At 44.8% G+C, this 22847-nt stretch overlaps 1 protein-coding gene across 1 annotated transcript in view; it reads right to left on the bottom strand.

Annotated features, from left to right (window-relative positions):
* Positions 1-3345: 3345 nt before the first annotated feature.
* Positions 3346-22847, bottom strand: part of MED27 (mediator complex subunit 27) — a 186045-nt gene continuing 166543 nt past the window's right edge. Inside the window, exons 7-8 of the mRNA XM_084820729.1 lie at positions 13792-13869; positions 3346-6262 (exon numbers count right to left, since the gene is read on the bottom strand). Of these exons, the coding sequence (XP_084676855.1) occupies positions 6128-6262; positions 13792-13869 (213 nt within the window). The 3' untranslated portion in view covers positions 3346-6127. The remainder of the gene's footprint in view (positions 6263-13791; positions 13870-22847) is intronic.

Below are 22847 nucleotides of genomic sequence, written 5' to 3'. Positions count from 1 at the left end.
AACCTGACCCCTGCTTCTGATCTATGGAAAAACCCAGTCACCCACCAGAGTAGCATCAGAATCCATGGCCTGAAATGGTACAGAACCGCTCTGCATGAGCCAGTCACTGGAGAAGCTATTTCCAGGACACTCTTTCAGAGGGCTCCTCTTCTGGAAAACATAATAGGCTCGTTGGTCGCACTATGCAGGTTTCCATCAACCTGCACCCAGGAGTTGCCAACCCATCAGGCCAACTCACACACTGGAAGGAATGGGTGGAACCATCCTCCAGGTAGAGCTTGCCTTGATTACTAGAAGATGGCGAGAGGCTGTTTTTATTTACTGATGGGCACACTGTTAGCTCCAAAAGTTGGGGAAGGGGTCCTCCTTGACTTGGGCCATGTCATCTTCACTGCTGTCACCACTGCCTGTTCACTTGCCTCCACCCTTTGGGCACAATCTGTACAGCCACCTGGAGAGAGATGGATGGATGAAAGGGGCCATAGCTCAGTGGCAGAGCCCCTGCTTTGCATGCAGAGGGTCCCAGGTTCAATCCCCAGCTTCTCCAGGTAGGGCTGGAAAAACGCCTGCCTGAGAACCTGGAGAGCCATTGCTGCCAGTCAGTGTCGACAATACTGGGCTAGATGGACCAGGGGTCTGACTCGGCTTAAGGCAGCTTTCAGTGAGCCTAAATTCCTGGCTGGGGGAAGCAGCAGCTGACAAGATCAGGCAACCATCACCCTGTGAACAGGGTTGCACTTACCCTGATTGTGCTCATAAGCATATGATAATTGATGCTTGCCTTTGATCGAATGCTTGGACCATTCATAGTCTGGAACACTGGTTGGGAGAGGGGAGTTGCAGGGGGAAAGCAATCACTTATGCACCCCTTGTCCTATTCCAGCTTGGCATGGGGTGCCTAGGGGGGATTGGGTTTCAGCAGTGCCACTACCTGGAAAGGCTGGATTGTGTGTATCACAGCAAGGTCACATCCTGTGAAGTAAGGTCAGCGGAAGTAATGGAGGTTCCCAATGGGGAAGACAAGCCAAGGTCTGGCAGGACCCTGGACAGATCACTGGCTGAAACTGACCCATGAAGTACTGAGTACTGTTGTCTCAGCAACATGCAGAAGCCTTCTGAAGGCTGGCAGGTCTGGACTGTCTGTTAAATTCTGCCCCCCCTTCTTAAAGGGCCACCGTCCAATTCTGCTGTTGCTGGCTCCTCCGGCATGGAAGTTGTGAGGACTTTGTCAGGGTATGTGTGTGTGCCTTCTGAGTCTGATGAGTCTGCTAAAGCTATGTCCTCTGGCCTGGCAGATCCCAGAGTAGCAAATGACGGGTTACTGGCTGAAGCCTCCCCCTCCCCCCTTTGAGTCCTCCTGGTGATTGAGATCAGGGAACATTTCCCTGTCCCTAGTTCTCCCCTGCAAACTGACCCCAGCATGAGGCACCATTTCCTAGCAGAGAAATGGCCATGAGGCAATTTGCAAAAACAAGTTCAGCGTTATACTTTGGGAGGCTCAAACCATTTGTTTTTCTCTGACATGGAAGGGGCTCACTATCACAGTTTGAGACCTCCTGGTTTGCCAAGCAGTTGGAGCCAGGTTAGTGGATAAGAAACAATGGCAAACCCCACATTTCCTTTCCTTTAATGAAATCAGAGTGTGAAAAACAAACTGCTCTCCTCTCTAAATATTCTGAGAAGGTAAAAGGGGATGCGTTATTGGGATGTGTAGTTTCCTTTAAAAGAGAGAGCGAAAGAAACACTCTTGGCATGGGCTTCTTGGAATGTTTTTTTCAATAACCTTTGCTTACTGTCCCGGCTGTATACTTCACTATGCCTCAAGCACTGCTTGCTTTACTTTTGATCTGGTTAAACAGAATGTTTCGAAGCTGTCTCAGGATGAAATGTGAAAGACAAGTAGATTTCTTGCTGGATCAGGTTACCGGCAGCAAGACTTCCAATCAAAATTTGCCTGCCTCTGCCTATAGGGTTTGAAAGGACCCCAAGGCGTCTTTGGTGCCTGGATGTATTGCAAGGAAAGCGGCTTCACCTTTCAAAAGACATCCGAGTTTCTCAAACTGCAGTGCCAACCTCTCTAGTCGCCAAGGTCATTCTGGGATCCTCCCTTACCCTTCCCAGAAGATGCTGTGAATAGTCTATTTCTGGTCCATATCAATTTTGCATTCATAAATCTGCCTCATTCATCGATTGAAAAAAAGAGAGGTCCACATGAAAATTTGCATTGGAATACACATTTTCTCACAAAATATGTACTTATAAATACATCTTATCTCAAAGTATATATTTCTGTACTTTATCCTAAAATACAAAATTTTAACACCGTTTGGAATGTTTTTTGAGCCAAGAACTGTATCGCGAAGTTCAGAGAAGTGCAAAATCCAAAGGATAATTATGTTTTGATCCACAAAACATAATTATCCTTTGGGAGGGGCAGAGAAGGTCAGTTTGCATCAGAATTCACAAACATAGAATTCTTCAGTCATCCCTAGATTTGACAGGCCCCATTCTGTGCGCCAAGTTACTCAACAACCAGAATCATGTGGGATTGGAAGGGGGATAAAGTTTATTAAACCTCTCCAAGTGAAGAAAAATAAGACTATATAAAATGTGCTGTACATATGGAAAGAACACACTGGTGGGAGTCTTCTCTGTGTACATTGTAGCATGATACTGTTATGGTTCTTCATGGGTTGAAGGAGAGGTGGAGTTCAAGAAGGAGAGAGGCACTTCAGTTTCTACTTCAACCTGGCTGCTAGTCTTCCTTTCATACTCTACATATGGTTAAAAAACAACAGGGAAGCATTTAAATATGCTCCCAGCAAGAGCTTCACTGTATCATGCCAGTAATAGTATAGGTCTTTCCCACATGACCAGCATTCTGCAGACGGGGTGCTGTTGTGATGGGAAAGACGTACAGGAGCTGAGCTATACAGACAGAGTGGGAAATCAGCTCTTCCCACATGGTTGCAGTGTTGAAAGACATGCTGTGGTCACATGGGATAGCATCAGCAATTAATTAATGTATTATCCTGCTCCTTAGCCAAAAAGGCTCTCAGAGCGGCTTACATGCGATCAGTAAAACCAGACGGTCTCTACTACACACAGGCTTACAAACTAAAAAGACACAACACAAAAGGAAAAAGGGATGGGGAAGGAAGAAGAAAAAATGAAGTAGTCTTTCAGCTGGGCTGGTTGAATGGCCCCTATTCCTTTTCATCTTCCTTTGTTCAGCCTGCTGGAATGGCGGCTGGTGATGACATGTAGGGCACCCTCCACATAGCTCAGTGTCTGTGATGGGGACTACTGAAACTGCCAAATGAGATTGCAGGACACAGTTGAGTTGATGTACAGTACATCTGTTAATGTACAGATTTTATTGGCTTCTGTTAAGTTTTACAACCCCCGCAAAACCTCCCTCTGTTATTTATAAGATTTGATGCTTTCCCAAAAAGATAACAATGTGTACAATTATATAAAACTCCTTTTTCCTTGAATTTAAAAATCAGAAAAATATACATAATTTCCTCATAAACAAATGTGTAGATCAGCCCTGATTCCTTAGCCCCATCATGCAGCCTGAGCTGAAGCACATTTCTTGGGAATCCCCATTTAGTTCAGTGGGACTTACTCCTGAGCGTGCACTGGATTGCAGGCTTTGTATGAAAAGTTCATCTGCCTGCGTAGGTTGGCTCTTTGACACCCTGTCACTCCTCATCACACATTTCCTACACACATAAAATGCTCCCAGATTTTGCTAACATTTTTTTTCATTACAGTTTTAGCAAAGGCAAAAAAAAACATCTGTTTTTCCCCTCCAGAATACTGTGATAGGTTGTTGCTGGCTCTGGTCCCACATATATATAAGGCAAAAAAAGAAGAAGCAAGCTGTGGAGTCTTATCTATGCGGCTTTTGCATCAACTGTTTTGGGCTGCTTTATGCCAAGTGAGTGGGGAAGCTTGTCCGGTTCCTTCCAAAATGGTCTCTTGCTTTGTAATGGAGAAAAACAAACAAACATGGATACATTTTCCCTGCCCCCTAAAAAAGTGGGAGCTAAGGATCCAGAGTTTCCTCATTTGATTCTTACCCTTCACACCCCCAACTGGTTTCAAGGTAAAGACAATAGACAGGAGGTTCTAAGTTGGGATGAGAAAGAATTTCATATGGTTCATGTTTCACGCTGTCCAATGCAATATGCAACCCAGAATGCAGTTAACCCTCAGTATTCACACATTCTGTGATGTAAATATCCGAACAAAACATGTGTCCAGAAATGTGTTTATTAGGGACAAGTGCACAAAAGTGCAAATATCAGTGTGGAAAAGATAAAAAACAGAACTATATTAAGGAAAGCTGCTTGGAAAAATGGGTATATTAGGAATATTGTGTACAAAAATCCATGTATTAGGAAAAATGCATATGGATTTTCATGCAGATATGGAAACAAGATAGAATGAACCTCAGATGGGAAAACTGAGAAAGTAAGGGAAACTGAATAACTACATTTGCAAGACACTTTGAAGATAAAATTGTTCCACTTGGACTCCACTATTAGGGCAGTTCTATTAACAGAGGTATCCAGAGCTCTGTCTGGTCCCGTTGTATTAAATGAGTTTCAGTTGTCGAGGCATGAGGATACAGACAAGATGCTCGGACAAGTTCAACCGACTACTTGCATGTTTGACCCTTGCCTATCTTGGCTTGTTACATGTAATAAGGAGGAGATGGCTGGCTGGGCCCAGGAGGTAATAAATTCCTCTTTGAGAGAGAAGGCGCTTCCAGCATCTTTGAAAGAGGCAGCGAGCAGGCTGCAAGGTGCTCCAGTGTGTGGTTGCTGATCAACTCCAGGCACTCTTGGTTGAAGCTGATTTTCTAGATTCAGTTCAATTGGATTTAGGAAACCTCCTTGGTTGCCCTGTGGGATGACCTTTCCCAAGACAGAGATAGGGGAAGTGCAACCATGTAGGTTCTCTTGGACTTCTCAGTGGATTATTGGGCAGATTAAAAATACCATCAAGCAAATGAAATTGATAGATTCGTCCATATCTAATTCTAGGTGGGCTGGTTTATCCAGCCCTTCCATAATAATCTCTCTCTCTGACTCTCCACTCCTGACTGGGCTGGATGTCTTGGGAGGCAGTGGAGTGCTTTCCCTCAAAGCAGCACTGAATCTGGGCGGGAGCTTCTGCCTTACCAGAGAGAAGCAAGAAGTGGTTTACCTTTGTATCACATGACTTCACCCTTTCCTCTCCTCTGGCACATCCTTCTTTCCCAAGGCTTCCACCTGCCCCTTTGAGCTTTTGTGGTTTAAGAGAGTGGGAAGGAACACAGTGGAGTTCACCTGCACTCCCTCTTCCTACCAGAAGATGAGAGGGGCTGCTTCCTTTCAGCAACATTAACTTGTGTCAAGGAGACCTCTTGCGGGGGCTTGTGGGTCCTTCTCAACCTTCTGGGGGGACAGCGAGCCCCCCAGTACAATCCATCTTCCTGGTCTGCCAGGAATCCTTTTGAAAACTGATGTCTTGATCAACACTGCAACTTCTTTCATAATCATAAAAAACCAAGAGAGCAAATCACAGTTGCCAAAGAAAAGAAAAATAAGTTATTTTAATGTTGGACCTCCGCTTTTTGGAAATAAAAATGCTCTATGAAAAGAGACACACACAGCAACCCCTCAAAGAGAGGGCAGGCAAAAACAGGAACCAAGAGATAGTTGAATATCATCTTTTATTGATACAAAAATAGCTGCTAACTGCAGAGTAATTTGGTGACAAAAGCTATACAGCACATCCTCTTAAAAGGCATCTGGAATTTGTGACAAGTGATGATGTTGGTTGATCCCAATGGACAGCTTCAGTATTGGAAGCTCAGTGTTCTGAAAGACAATCATGGACAGTAACATTGCTCCCCTTTTAGCCCTCTTGTGCTTAGCTGAACTAAGTCGATGTCACAGAACGGGTTAGAACTGCCCGCTATCAAATGCTTTAGCACTCCTTTTGACATACAAAAGCTGATCTTGGTAGAGGAGAAAATGTGACCACAGGTATTTTGAAAGACAGCAGAAAGGTGGGCCATCTCCCACCCCTTCATGCTCAAGCCTGTTCTTTCATCAGCCTCTAGTTTGTGCTACTGCCTACACGTGTCGTGGAAGGCTTCCAGGGTCCGAAAATCTCGCCACGTAGGTGGTAGGCCATCCTGCAGAAACTTTCCGCAGCGTTGGCATGGAGCCTGGAATAGCTTTATGTAACTTCTTAGCCAGGTCTAAAAAAGAAAAAGAAAGGAAGAAGTGAGGAAACTGAATCCGGACACTCCCAATGTCAACACTTCTGTCGAGACCAAAGAGGCTGAGGGGTGGGAAACGCACCTTGGCTTGAGCCCAGAGAGACTTTAGAAGGACGGGATATGCAGAAAACCACAAGGTCACAGTATAGCTGATAGTCCACTTCATTGGAATCCCTGCTCTCTCCCTCACGCTCTCTCAATAAGCAGCAACATAAATAGAAATTCCGGCCATGACAAGCAGGTATTTGAGATTAAAGGGTCACCATGGACAGCTAGAACTTCCTACAGCTAGACTGAAATCGAATTCAGCTTGACCTTTCACTCAGAAAAGTGACCCCGTCGATACGAGATGATGGAGCCCCGTCGATACGAGATGATGGAGCCTGCTGCAAGACGACATACATTCAAGAGCCTAAATGCAGGAATGTGAAACCATGCTACTAACATTTCTTAAACTAGTTTCACACATCTTTTCTAATGTGTGCCGTACATCTTGTCAAGGACATTTCTTTTCATAGCCAACGTGGACTGAAATGCCTTTCATAATGGAGGCCCTGTCTAGATAGGCACGCCGGGAGGCACACAAGGGCCCAGGAATACAAGAAGTGGCCTAATACTGAATCAGACCCATGGTCCATCTCGTTCATTATTGACTACAATGACTGGCAGAAGGTCTCCAGCGTATCAAACAGGAGTATTTTCCAGTTCTACTTGGAGAGGCTAAAGTAACCTGGACCCTTCTGTATGCAAAACATGCCCTCCACCATTGGGCTATGGTCTCGTTCATCCCTACAGAGATGGCCAACTTAACACCCGATTGCTTCTTGCTGTTTTGACCTGATGGCTGAGGTCCCTAATTACAGGTGATTAGACAATGAAGCACTTTGGGGTAATGTTACAGAAGACCTGGAACCTTGCAGGATTACAGCTCCGTCCTCTGGACACTTGAGCAGAACAACTCTACATCAGGGGTGCATAACCTGGGGCCTGGGGTCCCAATCTGGCCTGCAAGGGTTCTCCAGAAGGCCCCACCCCTTCCCCGGCTCCGCCCCTTCCCTAACTACTGATTGATGGTGGTTTCCTGGCTTTTGTGCAGTTTTTTCCCCATTCTAAAAGGTTGAAATGCCTCTCCTAAGCCTTGATTACTGGCAGTAAGAGCTTTAAGCTAAAATACGCTGGTATTTGTGATGTTTTGGCCCACCCACCACTGGAATGTGGCCACCGAAAGCTTCTCTGAAATGGAAATTGGTCCTCGGGCTGAGAGAGGTTCTGCACCCCTGCTCTACATCAACTGTCCATCAAGCAAAAATGTAGGTTTTGTTTAATAAAAAGTACATGCTACGTGTGAAGCCATTCAAAATATTTCAGTAAATTAAAGCATGCCATGTTTATTTTGTTTCCACTTCTTCAGGCGCCGCACGCCACACTCATCATGCAAATGTTTGCCAACAAGAAAATGTTTATCATGAAATTGTAAATACTAAAGCATGTAAATTCCACTCTGGTAACGGTGATACCAAAGCCAACCCCAAATCACTCAAGCAACAAGGAAGAAAATAATTGCTTGTGCATCATCTGGGGCTGTGGTAGCCAATCTTATCTTATTTATTTATTCACAATATTTATATACCGCTCCATATCTAGAACAGATTTCTATGTAGTTCTAGTAACTTTTAAAGCAGGAAACCATGTGGGAAGGGCAACTGATTTTATTTACTGATTTTATTTATTGATTTATATTACTTTATATGAATTAAATTAATATAATGTATATAATTATATTTATATACACAGGTTTTCCAACAACTGGCAGGTGTCCTTCCTCACAATAATAATAAAATACAACCAAAATAATAAATACAATGAAAATATCAAAATATCAAAGAGCCAGCTTAATACACAGAGCATCACATTAAAGATTCATTACATGTCTGCTGGAAGAGGAAGGTCTTAACTTGGCATCTAAATATACACAGAGAAGATGCCAGGTGGACGTCCTAGGGAAGGGCATTCCACAGACAAGGGGCCAGTACAGGGAAGGCTCTTTCCCTGGTAGCCATTGGTCTGTGCCACTGTGGGTGGCTGCGGCCCTAGAGAAGAGCTTCTGAAGATGATCTTACCAAATGGACAGGAACATATGGGAGAAGACATTCCTTCAGGTACATGATCTTCCTGTTTAAACCTTAATAAGAGTGGCATGGAGTGTACCTGGCAGGAGTGGCAAACAGACTGCTCAAGTAACCCTTGAACTAATCCAAAATAACCACTAAGACTGACTGAGATCACTGTCTTGATTATAGAATCTATGCCAAAAGCATGAACAAATCATCATAAAGCCACAAACAACCAAGACTTTTACTTTTGAAAGCAGTTAAATACTTGTGTGGTTTGGATCACCTTGCAGTGCCTAGCACCAAGGAGCCCCTTCTCACAGGATGCATTTCTTACACAGAAAATCTGGGTTGGGTAAAATGCACATAAAGAGATATACTCATTCAGGGATGATCAAGAAGTGAGGGTCAATTTTGTTGCGATTTACATGTGCACACAGCAACTTCAAAATGCATTTGATCACACCGAAATACACTGGGAAATTCTGGATATTCATGGAGTATAACAACGGCCAGCCCATGACATAGGCAGCAGGGGTCTAAGGAACATCTGGGTGGCCGCTGGCAAGCTAGGGCACACAGGCCTTCATTCCCCTCCAGCACTGTGTTGCTGGTTGCTCTCCAGTTCAAGAGACCAAAAGGCTGTGCATGGAGGGCTGCCTCCTGACTGCAGTGTGGGCGATAGCAGTGCCATTTCATACTTTGGACTTGACCTGATGCCTCCTTGTCCAAAAGGCTAGCTGTTACAGGTATATAGCTTTGCCTATACAAGAAAAGTTTTGTAGGAAAAGTGGTTGTGTGTGTGTGTGTGTGTATACATACATACATACATACATACATAGTGTCTCAAAAGAAGTGGTGGAGAAACTTTTTTTCTGTTGGGGTCTGCATGCCTGTGCTGGGTGAGGCCAGAGCCAAAGGATGGTTTTTCTTTACTGCCTAGCTCCCTCTTCATGTCACCCCATCTCTGTCTGCTTCCCCGCCTCTCTCTCTCTCTCTCTCTCTCTCTCTCCTTTCCCCCACCTCTTAGTCCATTTTGGCTTCCTCCCAGGTTTTCTTATCTGTTAACACAGGTCAGAAGTGATTGCTTACAAAAGGCTTCTCCTCCCACTACCCTCTCTTCCCATCACTCTGTCTGATTTGGTTCTGTCCATTTCTGGTTCTCCCCTCCCACTTCTTCTGCTCTTGGGCTCAGCATATAGCAGCAGCAGCCCCCCTGCTTTCTTATTTATTTATTTGATTGATTGATTGGTGCCCTGCCTTTCCTTCAAGGAAATGGTGCTGAAGGTGGCTAACAATAATAACAACCAAAATTTTAAATCCTTCCCCCGGTCCCGTCCCATCCCCCCCCCCCCCACACACACACACATGGAACAGGAAGCAAAAGTGGGCCTACAGCATCCAGAGGGTTGGATGAAATTAGGCTGGGGGCCAGTGCCGGCTCCAGGTTTTGGAGGACCTTTGGGCAAGACACTCTCAATGGACCCCCTCCCTCAGGGAGTCCACCTTCTCACTGCCACCGTCACCAGCTGCTATTGCTCCTCATTCTCTCTCAAATCATTCTTATTACTTGCTGGCTTCACAGGTACAGAGCTTGTGCAAACAGAATGCTGGACTAGATGGACCCTTGGCCCAATCCAGCGTCATTCTTTTTACGACCTTATGAACAATTCAGCCTTGGCATCTGCTGCTCCTCCTTCTCTCCACCACTATTGTCTGGGCCAAAGCAAGAGGCAGGTGAAGAAGCAGGTTGTGATGATGAAGAGGAGGAGCAGCTCCAGGGAGCTCTTATCAGTGGGTCACTGCTGGGGTGTGGGCCCTAGGAAGATGCCCAGCCATACTGACCCAATGCCAACCTTGCTGGGGCCATAGATTGCCCACCACTGCTCCAACAGCCAACCCAGACATGATTGCCTCAGACTCCTTGGCTTAAGCTTGGATCTAACCAATCACATACAAAGCAGGTGAGGGGGGTAAGGGGGAAGTGGGCACATGGATAAAGTCAACCAAACAACCTGTGCCAGCCTCTTACCTCCCCATAGCTTCTCTTCCAGCCAGGATCAGCTGCAATATTGGAGTTAGAAGAAAGCACTGGGGCAGGGTGGTGACTGTGGGGATGTAAGTCATGGGCATGGAGAAGGATTTAGCACCCCTACCCACGTGCAGTCTTTGCTCTAAAAAAATATTATCTTCTGCTTTATATACAACTGGAGCAGAGCCAGGTTTAAAAAGTTTGGCCTGTTGCCATTCAGCTGAAGCTACCTTACACTAGATGAGACTGTGTGTCCATGAGGGATGTGTGAGAAATTCATTTCAGTTCATTTTAGAGCAGAATTTACTCTGTTCGCACCTCCACAGCTCAACCGTGGCCTCAGACACAATCTCTGGTCAAAGTCTGTACATTTCCAAGCTTGCAATGCAATTTGCAGACCAAAGAAAAACGAGTTCAAAATGTGTACATTTGAAAACTATGCATGAGAAAACGTATGCACAACCATGCTTTAACCAATGGCAGAACAATGCATACTTTTTGGTGTGCACTGAAACATGCACAAATCCTTGTGCGAACAAGACTACTGCAAAGCTTGTAATCCGATACGGATACGAGTTGGGATGAGTGACGAGGTGGAATTCAAAGAGCCTTGACGAGCTCACATTTGGCTGATCTGCACATCCCTAGTGTCCACTTATTGTCTACTCTCATTGGCAGTGCCTCCCCAGAGCCTCTGGCAGAGAGGGTTCCTATTACCACTTACCTGGTCCTTTTAACTGGAAGCACCAGGGATTGAACCATGGACAGCAGGTGCACTACCACAGAGCTATGTTCCCTCCCCTTAATGGATCCAAGGTCAACGTTGCTGTATAATCTTCTACTTCAGCTGCATTTTAATGGTTAGGCTTTGTTTTACCAAGTACACTTTCTGCCCTCAGGGCCTTGGGATGTAGCAGCAGATGGCGGGGGCAGGGGGAGAAAATGCTAAGCAACATGCTTTTGAGGCCAAGTTTTTGCCCCTGAAGTAGGTCATGGCAATTGTCCTATGTAAGAATCAAAATTATATAACTCAATTCCAAGCCCAAGGAGATATGCAGCTTAAAAAAAGAAGAAGAGCCTCCTCGACAAGCAGATTCATGCTCTGAAGGATGCTCATGAATCTTGTCATCTGAAGTCCTATTGAATTATGTCGATAAGAGAAAATTGTTCTCTGAAGAAGAGGTCGGCCGCATTTACTGAAACGAATCCTTCTGTCTTTGTTTGAGCTCCCTCTCAATCTTGGGCTGTCAATAACTTTCCCCAAGAAGAACTAAGGCCTTCTCTAGATGCAGAAGTCAAGATGGGGCTAATGGCAATCAAACAGCATCATCCAATTGCTGTTTACTTTGGCTTTGTCTGACTTGGCTATCATTACTCAAAAACATTGAAATTTCCTGAACTTTTTTTTAATTTTTTAATAAAAAGGTAACACAGGTCATATTGTGTGCATCAAACATTTGCTGGACGTAGAAGGTTAAATAGGGAAGTCCTTCATTCTTGCCTAGATAATTAAGACTTCACTACACCCTGTCAACCAGATTGCACACCTGACATGCGAGATGCCTTCCATTATTGGCACTTGGGATGAACATCCTGACTTTGCTTTGTTAAAAGTTTTCAGTGGTGTTTTAGCAAATCAATGCCACAAACGTATAGCTTAGGCAAATGTGCCCACCCAGTCTCTGCCCGTTAATTTTCAGGTGCATGCTGCAGTATGGAAGTGAGTTGCCAGAATGCGCAGCTGCTCATCCAAAGCACATTTGCAGCCAAAGACCTCTTCAAAGCAAACTGGGACGCAGTGAGGAAAGTGCCTAGTCCACAAAGAATTTAGCCAAGCAGCCCACATGGATGAAAGGTGAGCTTTTGTGCTTTGCTGTTGTGAGCTACCGGAAAACCTGGTGAGGAGGTGGGATAGAAATGTGTAAATAAATGCATGTGCTGTCCTTCCTCTGAGGGACGTAAGATCTGTCTACTTCAGATGAAGAACATATGAAGCTACCAATATCCATCCATCTTCTACTCCAACTTGTAGTAGCTCTCCCAGGTCTGCTCCTGCGATCTTGTAACTGGAGATACAAGGAACTGAACCGGAGAGTTTGCAAATGCAAAGCACATGACTCTCCCACTGAGCTCTCCACCCAACATGGCCTCCATGAAGCTGTCCTGTACTGAGTCAGCCCATTGGTCATTCCGGATTCTAAGCCAAGCGCTGTGGGCTAGTGGTTCTCCAAGGTCTTGGGCAGAAGTCTTCTGGTCCTGATACCTAAGATCTTTGTACTAGAGGGGAGCCTCTGTAAACCTTGGTCGATTTTCCACACTCACTATTTTTGAATGGTGGAACCAATGCTAGTATCCAGTCTGTGCTTAATCGTTCCTTCTTCCAAGACTAAAGACACAATGCTGCCAACTGCTTAACCTAGGCCATTAGGACAGGGGTGCAGAACCTCTTTCAGCTCAAGGGCTAAATTCCATTTTGGAGAAGCTCTTGGGGACCACATTCCAGTGGTGGATGGGGCCAAAGGCATAAGAGGCAGGGCCAAAATACCAGCATATTTTATCTTAAAGTTCTTATTGCCAGTAACCAAGCCTTAGGAGAGGCATTTCAACCCTTTAGGCTGCACAAATGCCAGGAAATTACCAAATGATTGGTGGTTCGGAGGAAAGGGGTGACGCCTTCTGGGGAGCCACAGAGGGTCAAATCTGAATCCCTAGAGAGCTAGATTTGGACCCTGGGCCTGAGGGTTTGCAGCCCTGTATTAGGAGCAGGCTGTCAGATTGAGCCCTCTCCCCCTCATCCTTACGGAGTGTAACACATATAGGTATGGGTTCTGCAATAGGCCTGATCATAGTTATCTCTTATAATCTGCTCTTACGTTAGCCACAGATAAAGCTAAATATGGCTCGTCCTTAACCCAGGATATGAAACCACGGTTTGCAAAACTAGTTTCAGTTCCTTCAGGCTCCTTCTACTTGGGGACCTTTTTCTGCCTTTCCTACAGCAAATTATCTGGTGTACAAAGGACTGATCCCTTCAGCCAGGGTTAGCGTATGCTCCTTGCTTTCCATCTCTCTCCACTACATGGGTCCTCAGCCTACAAATACCCTTTCAAGCATGTTTGTCAAGTTCCAAACAAACAGTGGTGGTTCTCTCCAATATGCCCCATTTCCTTATTTTTTGTTCTTCCTAGGTTTCCAATATCATCCCTCCACTGCACCCTGGGGGTGGGGAGTTGGGTTGCAAATTTCCTGTTCTGTGGAAAGTCTTACATGGACCAAACCAGTATTTCAAGACATAGACTGAATCTAAAATGCCATCTTCAACCTGCAATATTAGGCCAGTTGGGAGAGTTTTGGAGCAAACTTACCATGAAGGACCTGACCACCACATCTGGCATCTGAGGCAACTGGTAATGCAGCAGAGCAGTCGTTGCGTGATCAGTTACCTGGGGAGGAGGGGAAAAGAGAGGAAAATTCATCAGTGATGTTTTGAAATCGACATACTTCAAATCATCACTGAAGTGACAATGTGCAGCTCCTTCGGTGTATCGCCTTGGGCCTTTCTCAGTACTTGTGTGACAAAATTAAGAGGCCTCAACCAAGTACAAGGTAACTTCATTTATGTAAAGCACTTTGGTGAATGTTGCACAGTTAGAGCTGGCAATAAGGGAACAAGAATATTAATGAATAATAAAGGTGCACAGAATTGGGCTTTCCTGTCAGGAGCGCCCTAGCTGCCTCTTTAAGTCCCCTCCAATAGCCAACTCATGACACCGACGAAAGGGATTCTTTCCAAGGCTTTATTCCTTTACAACTTAATGACTCTTTCAGATGCTAATCACCAGCGACTAAGCAAGGAAACGCACTGGGGTAGTTAGCAGAGTAGCCTAAACTCCGGGTAAGGCAGTTGGTCCCTGTTTGAAGAGGAAGAGTGGGAAAACTCTGAACTTATGGGCTATGGAGAGGTCCTCCCTCTTACCCGGGGATCCTCGGGACGCGACCATTGTTTTAGCGCCAAGTGGGCAGAGCGCCGCCTCTCAGCGCCCTCCATTAGGTACCGCTCCCTCCGTCTCCGCCGAGCGTCCAGCAAGATCCCATCCCCCACTCTCTCACTGCTAGGGTCACTATCTCTCTCAGGAATGCAGGCAGGAGGAATCTCTCCCTGCCACAATGCCTGTGAGAGATGAGCGAGCTCCTCTCCCATGGGTGGTTGGTCCTCCTCAGAATCAGAACTACTCTGGGGCTCTATGGGCTCAGTATCTACCCTGACATTTCCCACCTCCCGCTACCTGTTACAGCTCCCTGATCCCTAAAACCTCTCTTGAGGATCGGGTGATTTTCCAGGCCTTGGGTGCTGCAGCTGGAGGAGAGAATCTGTGGGAAATCACCCACCACTTTTGCACGCAACAGTTTTCTCCTTTTGCTCCTGCACCACCGGATCCAAGCTGAATTCATGTGTGTGTTTTTAAAAACAGTTTCCAGCAATATTCACATTTCAAGTGTACAAGGCACTTCACATATATCCTCAGCAACCCTGAAACACCACCCAATGTGGAAGGCAAAACAGTTTAGTCACCCCCAAATTACAGATGTGGAAGTGAGGCTGAGAGATGGAGGCTAGCCTAAGGTCACAGGGTGAATTCATGGCAGAGGCAAGATTCGAACTGTGGACTTGCCGGTTTGCAGCTCAGATGCTGGGGAATGAACCTGGGACCATCTGCACACAAAGCAGGCACTCGGGGCACGGAGCTACGGCTCTTCTCCTCTTTCAATGGGCTGCAACTTAAAGGAAGGGAAGCCCCAAAACTCAGACAGTGGCAAAATATTTATGTAACCGTCTCAGTCCCTTAGGTAATGGCTCGGTTTTTCAAGCAAAACTCTTGAATTAAGAGCACCAGAAAGATTGTTGTTAAGGTAATTAGTAGTACTAAGGGAAAAAGCAGCATGCTGAGATCTATTCAGAAAGCAGCTACATCAAGGGCTTGTATTTTAGGCTACGGCAGCGATGAAGTGGAGATTAATTCCCTCTTGGCTGTGGTTCTATGAATGAAGTCCAACCCAGCTTTGTGGAATCACTAAAAAGCTGAAGCACTACAAAACCACTTTGGAGGGAAGTCCTCAGCTCTACCATGTTATGGCTTTTTTCCTAGTTCTCTTCTGTTACTTTCCCTAAACTTTATATTCCTCCCGAATGCCACTATTCCCAACTGATTCAAAAATATCATGCAAAATAGCTGAAGTTATAATGGAGACAACCATATTGATTAGTGTGACACAACGGGAGAGCAGGATGAGCAAAGAAGGTGGAGGAAGTTACTCCCTCTGGTATCTCATTTGGCTCCGATGTTTTTCTTTTTTACATTTCTATAGCCAACACTCTATGGGTGGTTCAAAAAAAATTAAAAACCTAAAATACAACATGATTAAACATAATCTAAAACCTTTAAAAGTTTAAGACAGAATAAATCCAGAGTAACAACCAGTAGCAGGGTAAGGATCTAAAAACACAGTAACACATTTTAAAATAAGACTTTTAATATTTTACTTGTTAGTTGTCATGGGAGTTGGCAGCATGTATGCTTTCAGAATAAGGTAAATATATTTCATGTATCCAACTTTTAGTCGCCAAGGAGCCACTGTCTACACCGAATGAATCTCCCATATGGCCTGTGAGGCAGGGCTTTCTAACCTTAAGACAACAACATTATTAAGCATCCCAAGCGGGAGATTACAGGCATTAAACATGACCTCTCAAAACCACCTTGTAAATCCCACCAGAGTTTTCTGCAAGGTGAAAATTGTGGTAGGTTATTATACAAAGTGTCTTGTAGTTAGTGTCAATACCACTGGGCAAATTCTTAAATACACGTATCTGCTTTTCAGCCAAAAATGGTCTCTCAAAACAGCTCACATCAACTGAAATTCAATACAGAATGCTGGAGGAAGGCACTGTGCAAAAGCAAAAACACACAGGTAAGTGGAAGGGCCAACCCAGGCATGACACAAAATGCTTCATTTGAAACCACGCCAGGGCTTTTTCCTAAGGCTAACAGCCACATGTGGAGTAGGATATTTGTGAGGATTGCAAGTGGGAAAGGGGTAAACCACCCCATCCCCGTGCTGAAGAAAACCGTGCCCTGTGCTGCTCTTAAACAAACAAACAAACAAAAACAGACACCCTTGTTTGGTCCTGAGACATAGGTCCTGCCCTCTGGCTTACAAACTAAACAACAATGGAAGGGACACGGAGGCAGAAATTGGAGGAGAGAGATCAGTTTGACAATGCCAGAATGAAGTATTGTATTTCTTAATGGATGTAAGCTGCCTTCCAAGGGTTATACCCTAAAGTACATTAAATAAATACACACGCAGCGAGGTAACAGGCATTTATGGGGACAGGGCAATTCACCTCTGCTGCGTTCTTGACGGGACAGATGCTGTGTAACTACGCAACAGTCTTTAGACCTCTGGCTGGGTGTAGAGGGCAGAATGACCTTGCCCTCACTAGCGAAGTGATAGGAGGTAGGAGCCAAAAACCACCAGTCTCCTTGGAGCAGTCGACCTAGCAGACATGTCTGTATGGTGGCCAAGTTTGGAACTTCCAAGTTGTCTTTCGTCAACCTTTCTACAGGGCCAAAGTATAATTCTACACTCTCCTTTCCCCAACTGTCGGTAATTAGTTTATTTCCATTCCAACTTGCAAGATTTCCATTATGCCCTACTTTTCCCCTCCACAAACATGCTTAGATTTACAGTTACATAACAGCCACGCATAAAAGCAAACGGTTAGCAACAGTTCCCCTTCTGTTACATTTCAACCTCCAACAAATTGATTTTTTTGTTTTGTATAATGCTTCCACAAGAAAGTTGCTTTTTTATTATTATTAGCAGTGAAGATGTGGGGGAAAGTTGCTGTGTGTGGGGGGGAAGTATTGCCATTAACTAATTCAAACTGACTGGATAGTTGGGCATAGCAGCGCATATGCGGCTCCTATTGTTATGTAGAACTAATGAGATTCCACTGGGAGATAAAAGCCATCCCAGCACTGCTGGAACACTAATAATGTTTTCTGAACAAAAAGCAGGCGACTGGTACCAACAGCAAAAATGGGGAAAAGAAAAAGTGTTTCGAACATAGATCAAAGCAGGCACCAAACAGGAGGAAGAAGTGAAGGTGGGGGGAGGGGGGGGAGAACACCCCATAAAAATAGCAACAAACTTTGTGATGTTGAACGCAGAGAAGAGGTGAATAAATGATAAACTGTCTAGTGAAGGAGGGGGCTCAACACTAACTCCCCCCCTCCAACTTTCAGATTCTTTCAAACACACATTCTCTCCAGCAAAGGAGAAAAGAGTTAAGAGGAGATCAGACTGTGAAGTTATTAATGAGATTATTATTTCACACACCACAAAACAGGGCAGACATGCGTATATTCCAGATGATATTAAATTCTTCTATCCAAGTTTGAAATTAATCTGTGATATGTGTCTGACATCCTGTAAATACTGCCCAGTTACCTTTATCTCCACATTCTCACGACCACCACACTTTTAACAATGTTTTGTCAACTTACCCAAAACTTCTTCCTCTGATTTTTGTTTTATTAAAACGGAGTGTCCCTAAGGTGCACAGATCTTGATTTCTATTACTTTTGAGAGACCTGCCATCAAAGCTATACCCATTTAACTCTACTGTTTAATGATGTTTCCTGTGGGCTGTTTTTGTATGCAAGTAAATCTGAACAAATTTATGATTAGCAGAAGAACCAAAAAATGGCACTCTACCTGCAGCCATTCCTTGACCAAAATACACAATGTGCTTTATCAGTTTTATTTTATCAACAGTAGTTTCCTATGAAGCACATTTGGGCTTAACGTTTGGGTCAATCTTCAATACTAAGAATGAATTAACTCACTGTATGAAAAAAGGGCACCCAGGACAACTTGGCGCTGATGAAAACAAGCGTAGCCAGTGGGACTCCTGGAGCATGAGCTGCTGTGTGGGTTGTACAGATGAACCGAGATATCAGACCGAAGGTCCGTCTATCCATCTTCGAATAGTGACCAGCTGGCTTCTGCAAGCTCAAAAGCAGGGCATGATGGAGGCGTAGGAACGCATATTGAAGTGGATGGCACAGTGGCAGCTAGGCCATGTTGCGTGAAGGCAAAAGCCAACCTGCTGTCTGTTCTCAGCATCGAGTAATCAAAGGTATATGGCCCCTGAGTATGGAAGTTCCATTGGTTCCAAGCATGGCTAGTAGTTACAGGTAAACCTAACCTCACAACAAAAAACAACATTTTTTAAAAGCCACCTAAATGAGTGGCTACCACAATGCTTATCAATTCCGGAAGTGATTATGCATTGCATTTTTTTGCCTCGTGTTTAGCTTGGTTGAAAGGAATGCCGATTATACATCAGGACCTTCCTTAATGATAACAGAATCTGAACTGTTTATTTTTGAGACTCTTTGGACGTATTGTTATAATAGGGCAGAGCCTTCCCTAACATGATGCCCTCCACATGTCTTGGACTACAACTCCCACAATTCCCCAGCCAGAGCTAGGGAATAACCCCAATCCCAAAATTTGAAAAACAAAGTATTAAAAATGCCCTTTTCCTTCTAACCATGAGTGAGCTTGTACTCATTACATTGTGAACGGCCCCTTCCCTTCCGGATCCTCAAAGTCACTGGTGTGTGTGCGTGTGTGTGTGTGCGTATGTATGTGAAAATTAAATTATTGAAGCAATTAAACAAGTTTAAACTCAAGGCAGGCTAGAAATTTGGTATGGACAGATCTTGCCAATATTATTCCAACCTATGTAAAAAATGCACTTTTAAGTCCCACACACAAGTGGGCAAACAGAAGCTCTAGCTTGCAGAACCATCTTGAGCTTTTGTGAAAGCAAACCTGTATCTTTAATAAGTCTTTATTGGAATAAAATTTTAAACACACCCTTCTAAAGAGCAACCATCAGACTCTAGCCAAGACAGCATGGATGCCTGGCTACCTGCCCATTTTAAGGAAGTGCCTCCTGGGCCCCCATTATTCAAAGGAAAGCAATGTGGAAGAGCGGAGACATTCCAGTGCCATGGCACAGCTGTCTGCTCAGCCTGCTTTAGGAGATGCTATCACATGCTATTTATAAATATGCAGAGAGGAATATACTTTATAAAAAACATTACTCCCCCCCCCCCGCCTGCACACACTGTCATGTTTCCCTTGGCCCCTTCTTTCCTGATGCACTCACACGCACCAATAGAGAGGTTTCAGTCTCAGGCCTTTAATTCATTATCAACAGGTTCATTACAGATGTAAATCCTCGAAGACTCTCAGGCTACAAAGCAATGCCTCCAGGGGATTCAAATGGGAACACTTGAGGCATGCTGGCTAGGCTAACTTAGGGAGGGATGTCCCACCGTTCCAGTGGTGCTGCCCTACGTAGCCTCTCACGCATCGCCAACCCGGTCGACCATCTGAGCTCCGCCCCTGACATTTCCCTCTTAGCTCTGCGCCGCAGTCTAGCATCTCTTAGGTCACAGCCCCCACTCTCCTTCTCCTCCCCCCTGCTTCTCACAGAGGAGGGCAAGGGGGCGGCTTCAGGCCCGGCCATCTGAGCATTAGTAACCTGAGAAGCACACTTAACCATATCTGAACTGGCTTGGGAAAATGCATCCCCTGGTTCTAGCTGTTCCTATTCTGAATCTGAGCTGCTATCTCCCTGTGCTCAGAATCAATCCTCACACACACAAATCCTCACACACACACGCACACTACTGCCACTTGCTGTTAAGAATAATGAAGACAACATGTGGATCATTACTATAAAAATGTTCAATTAAGCAGCAGGATAGGAGGGATCAGCAGAAACGAAGTGACACAAGTGGAGCTTGCAACAAAATTTTACAGCAGGGATCCCCAACCTTTTGGGTTGGAGGGCAGATTTGGAATTTTGAGCGTGTGTCATGGGTGCTGTCACAAAATGACTGCTGCGGGGTGTGTGTGTGTGTGTGTTGCCCATTCATAAAATGGCTGCCATGGTAGACATGACCTGTCACAAGACATTCATTTCCCAAATGCGAACTGGTGACACAAAAAGAAACTTGCCCAATCACCTAAGTCCAAGGCAGAGGTGGGTCCTGGGCTACAAAACACAAAACTACTCTTTGGAACCTGAATAAAGATGGCACTGGAAGGCAGCACTTTGCTTTGTAGCATGCCAGCCTTCCAGTTGAAGAAGTAAGTCATTTTAAAAAATCTTTAGAAATAAAATATAAATCAAGAGGGGCAGGGGGCCTGCTGTGCGCCAAGAGATGTGTCTGCGGGCATACCGGTGCTCACAGGCACCACGTTGGAGACCCCAGTGTTACAGAGTATCTTCACCTCCTGTTGAGGGTTCCTGCCAGCCAGCCATGTTGGTATAAAGTATAAGGAGCAAAAGTGGGGCATCTGATTCACCAAACGCTGTTTTTCTTTTCTAAGTGACCTGCAACATTCCATGGCTACTGAGCAGGCACAGAGACATAAGTTACCGGCAGATATAAATAAATAAATAAATAAATAAGCGAGCGAGCGAGCGAGCGAGCAAGCAAGCAAGCAAGCAAGCCAAACAAACACATCCTTATTGGTTTGTTTGTTTCCTTAATTTTTAAAAATCTACCTCTGCAAACTTCAGGGTTTCTCCGAGCATACTGATATCAACCTCTTGTTTCCCAGTGGCCCTGTTTTGGCTCCAGTCTTGTCGGCACTCAGCCACCTGAGTTCACTATCAGATGGAGTGAAGTACTTGGAATTTCCAAAGAGCTTTTGCAAAAAGCCCTCATCAACGGTTCCTAGGTAAACTGTGCAAAGTGACACACGCTAGTATGAACACTGATGGGATCTAAACGAGTTGCACTTAATTGGGAAAGAGATCCTGGGGTTGTGGTGTATAGCTCAGCTGACTGTGTGTGGCAATTGTGAAGAAGGCAAATTCCATGCTAAGAACGATTAGGAAATGGTTTGAAAATTGTCAGTATTGCAATGCCTTTTATTCAGATATGTGATGTGGCCACTCAAACACAATACTGTAGGAGCAGGAAAAAGTACACACACAAAAGGGCATCAAAAATAATCAAGGAGCCGGAGAACATTTTCAATGGGGGAAGGCTACCGCATTTGGCGCTGAGGTTTATAAAATTATACACGGTCTGGAGAAAGAGGATAGTATTTTCTCTCTCTCTCCTATAACACTAGAATTTGGAGACACTTAATGAAGTTGTCAGTAGAATCAGGGTGGCATCCAAAAAGAAAGAAAGTAGGCTTTTAAGGAATTCACTGCCTCAAGATGTAGTGATGGCCACTGCCTTAGATAGCTTTTAGTAGGGAATAGAAAAAGTCATGGAGGGGAAGAGGTGTATTGATTGCTAAACTGAACCTCCACTTTTAGAGACAGACTTGGGGAAGGCTGTACTCGATAAGGGGTTGGGAACTTCAGGCTCAGGATCCCAATCCGGTCTGCTTGGAGTCCCAATCTGGACTTCTGGGGTTCCCAAGATGGCCACACCGCCTTCCCTTGGCCCCACCAATCATTTGGTGAGTTACCCGTTTTTGTGCAGTCCCCCACCCCCAATTCCAAAAGGTTGAAATGCCTCTCCTAAGGCTTAGTTCCTGGTACTAAGAGCTTTAAACTAAAACTTGCTGGTATTTTTGGCCCCGCCCACCACTGGAATGTGGCCCCCGAGAGCTTCTCTAAAATTGAATTTGGTTCTCGGGCTGAAAGAGGTTCCCCACCCCTGAACTAGACAGACCTCTGGTATGATTCAACATTGCTCTACTTCTAATCTTAACTCTAATTTTCAATAATACACATGGTGTATAAGGCACTAATCCATTTGTGGTATGAGAATGTACAGTACCAAAAAGAAAGAGTGGGAGAGATTTCTTTTATAGTTAAAGAAAGCAACACATTTCTTATGTGGCATCCACACAACAGGAGAGAGATCATTGCTGGAGCACGCTCTCCAACTGTTCCTTAAACAGCGTTTCCTGTGGCTATGCTTGTCTGCATTTCTGTGCAGGAAGTACGATCTGGTAATATCTGGGACTGCTACAATCTCTACAGTTGCTATGGTTTGGAAAAGAACTGATGGGTAATGGAGACTGCTGCTATCACCACATGTGTGAACCAGGCCACGTGTGATGATTGCCCAGTTGCCTGATTTAGATTAACTATTCCAGTTTCGACAGGGTATGGAATGCAGTGTGCCACTTAAGCCTCTGAAAATTAGCAACAACAACAACAACACAGTTGCTGCAATTTCAAATCACCGCTGAGCACTCCAGCCATGCAGGGTATCAATTCAATCAGCAGGCCCTGGAACTGCCCATCACATGTCCTTGAACAGACACTGTCAATATTCAATAGCTGACTTATACATGCATT

Source organism: Heloderma suspectum, chromosome 14 (genome assembly GCF_057233095.1).
Source record: "Heloderma suspectum isolate Gila_16-S chromosome 14, 16-S_ref, whole genome shotgun sequence".
In the NCBI taxonomy this organism is placed as follows: domain Eukaryota; kingdom Metazoa; phylum Chordata; class Lepidosauria; order Squamata; family Helodermatidae; genus Heloderma; species Heloderma suspectum.
Note: the sequence above shows the minus strand (reverse complement) of the source record. Positions and strands in the feature narration are given on the sequence as shown.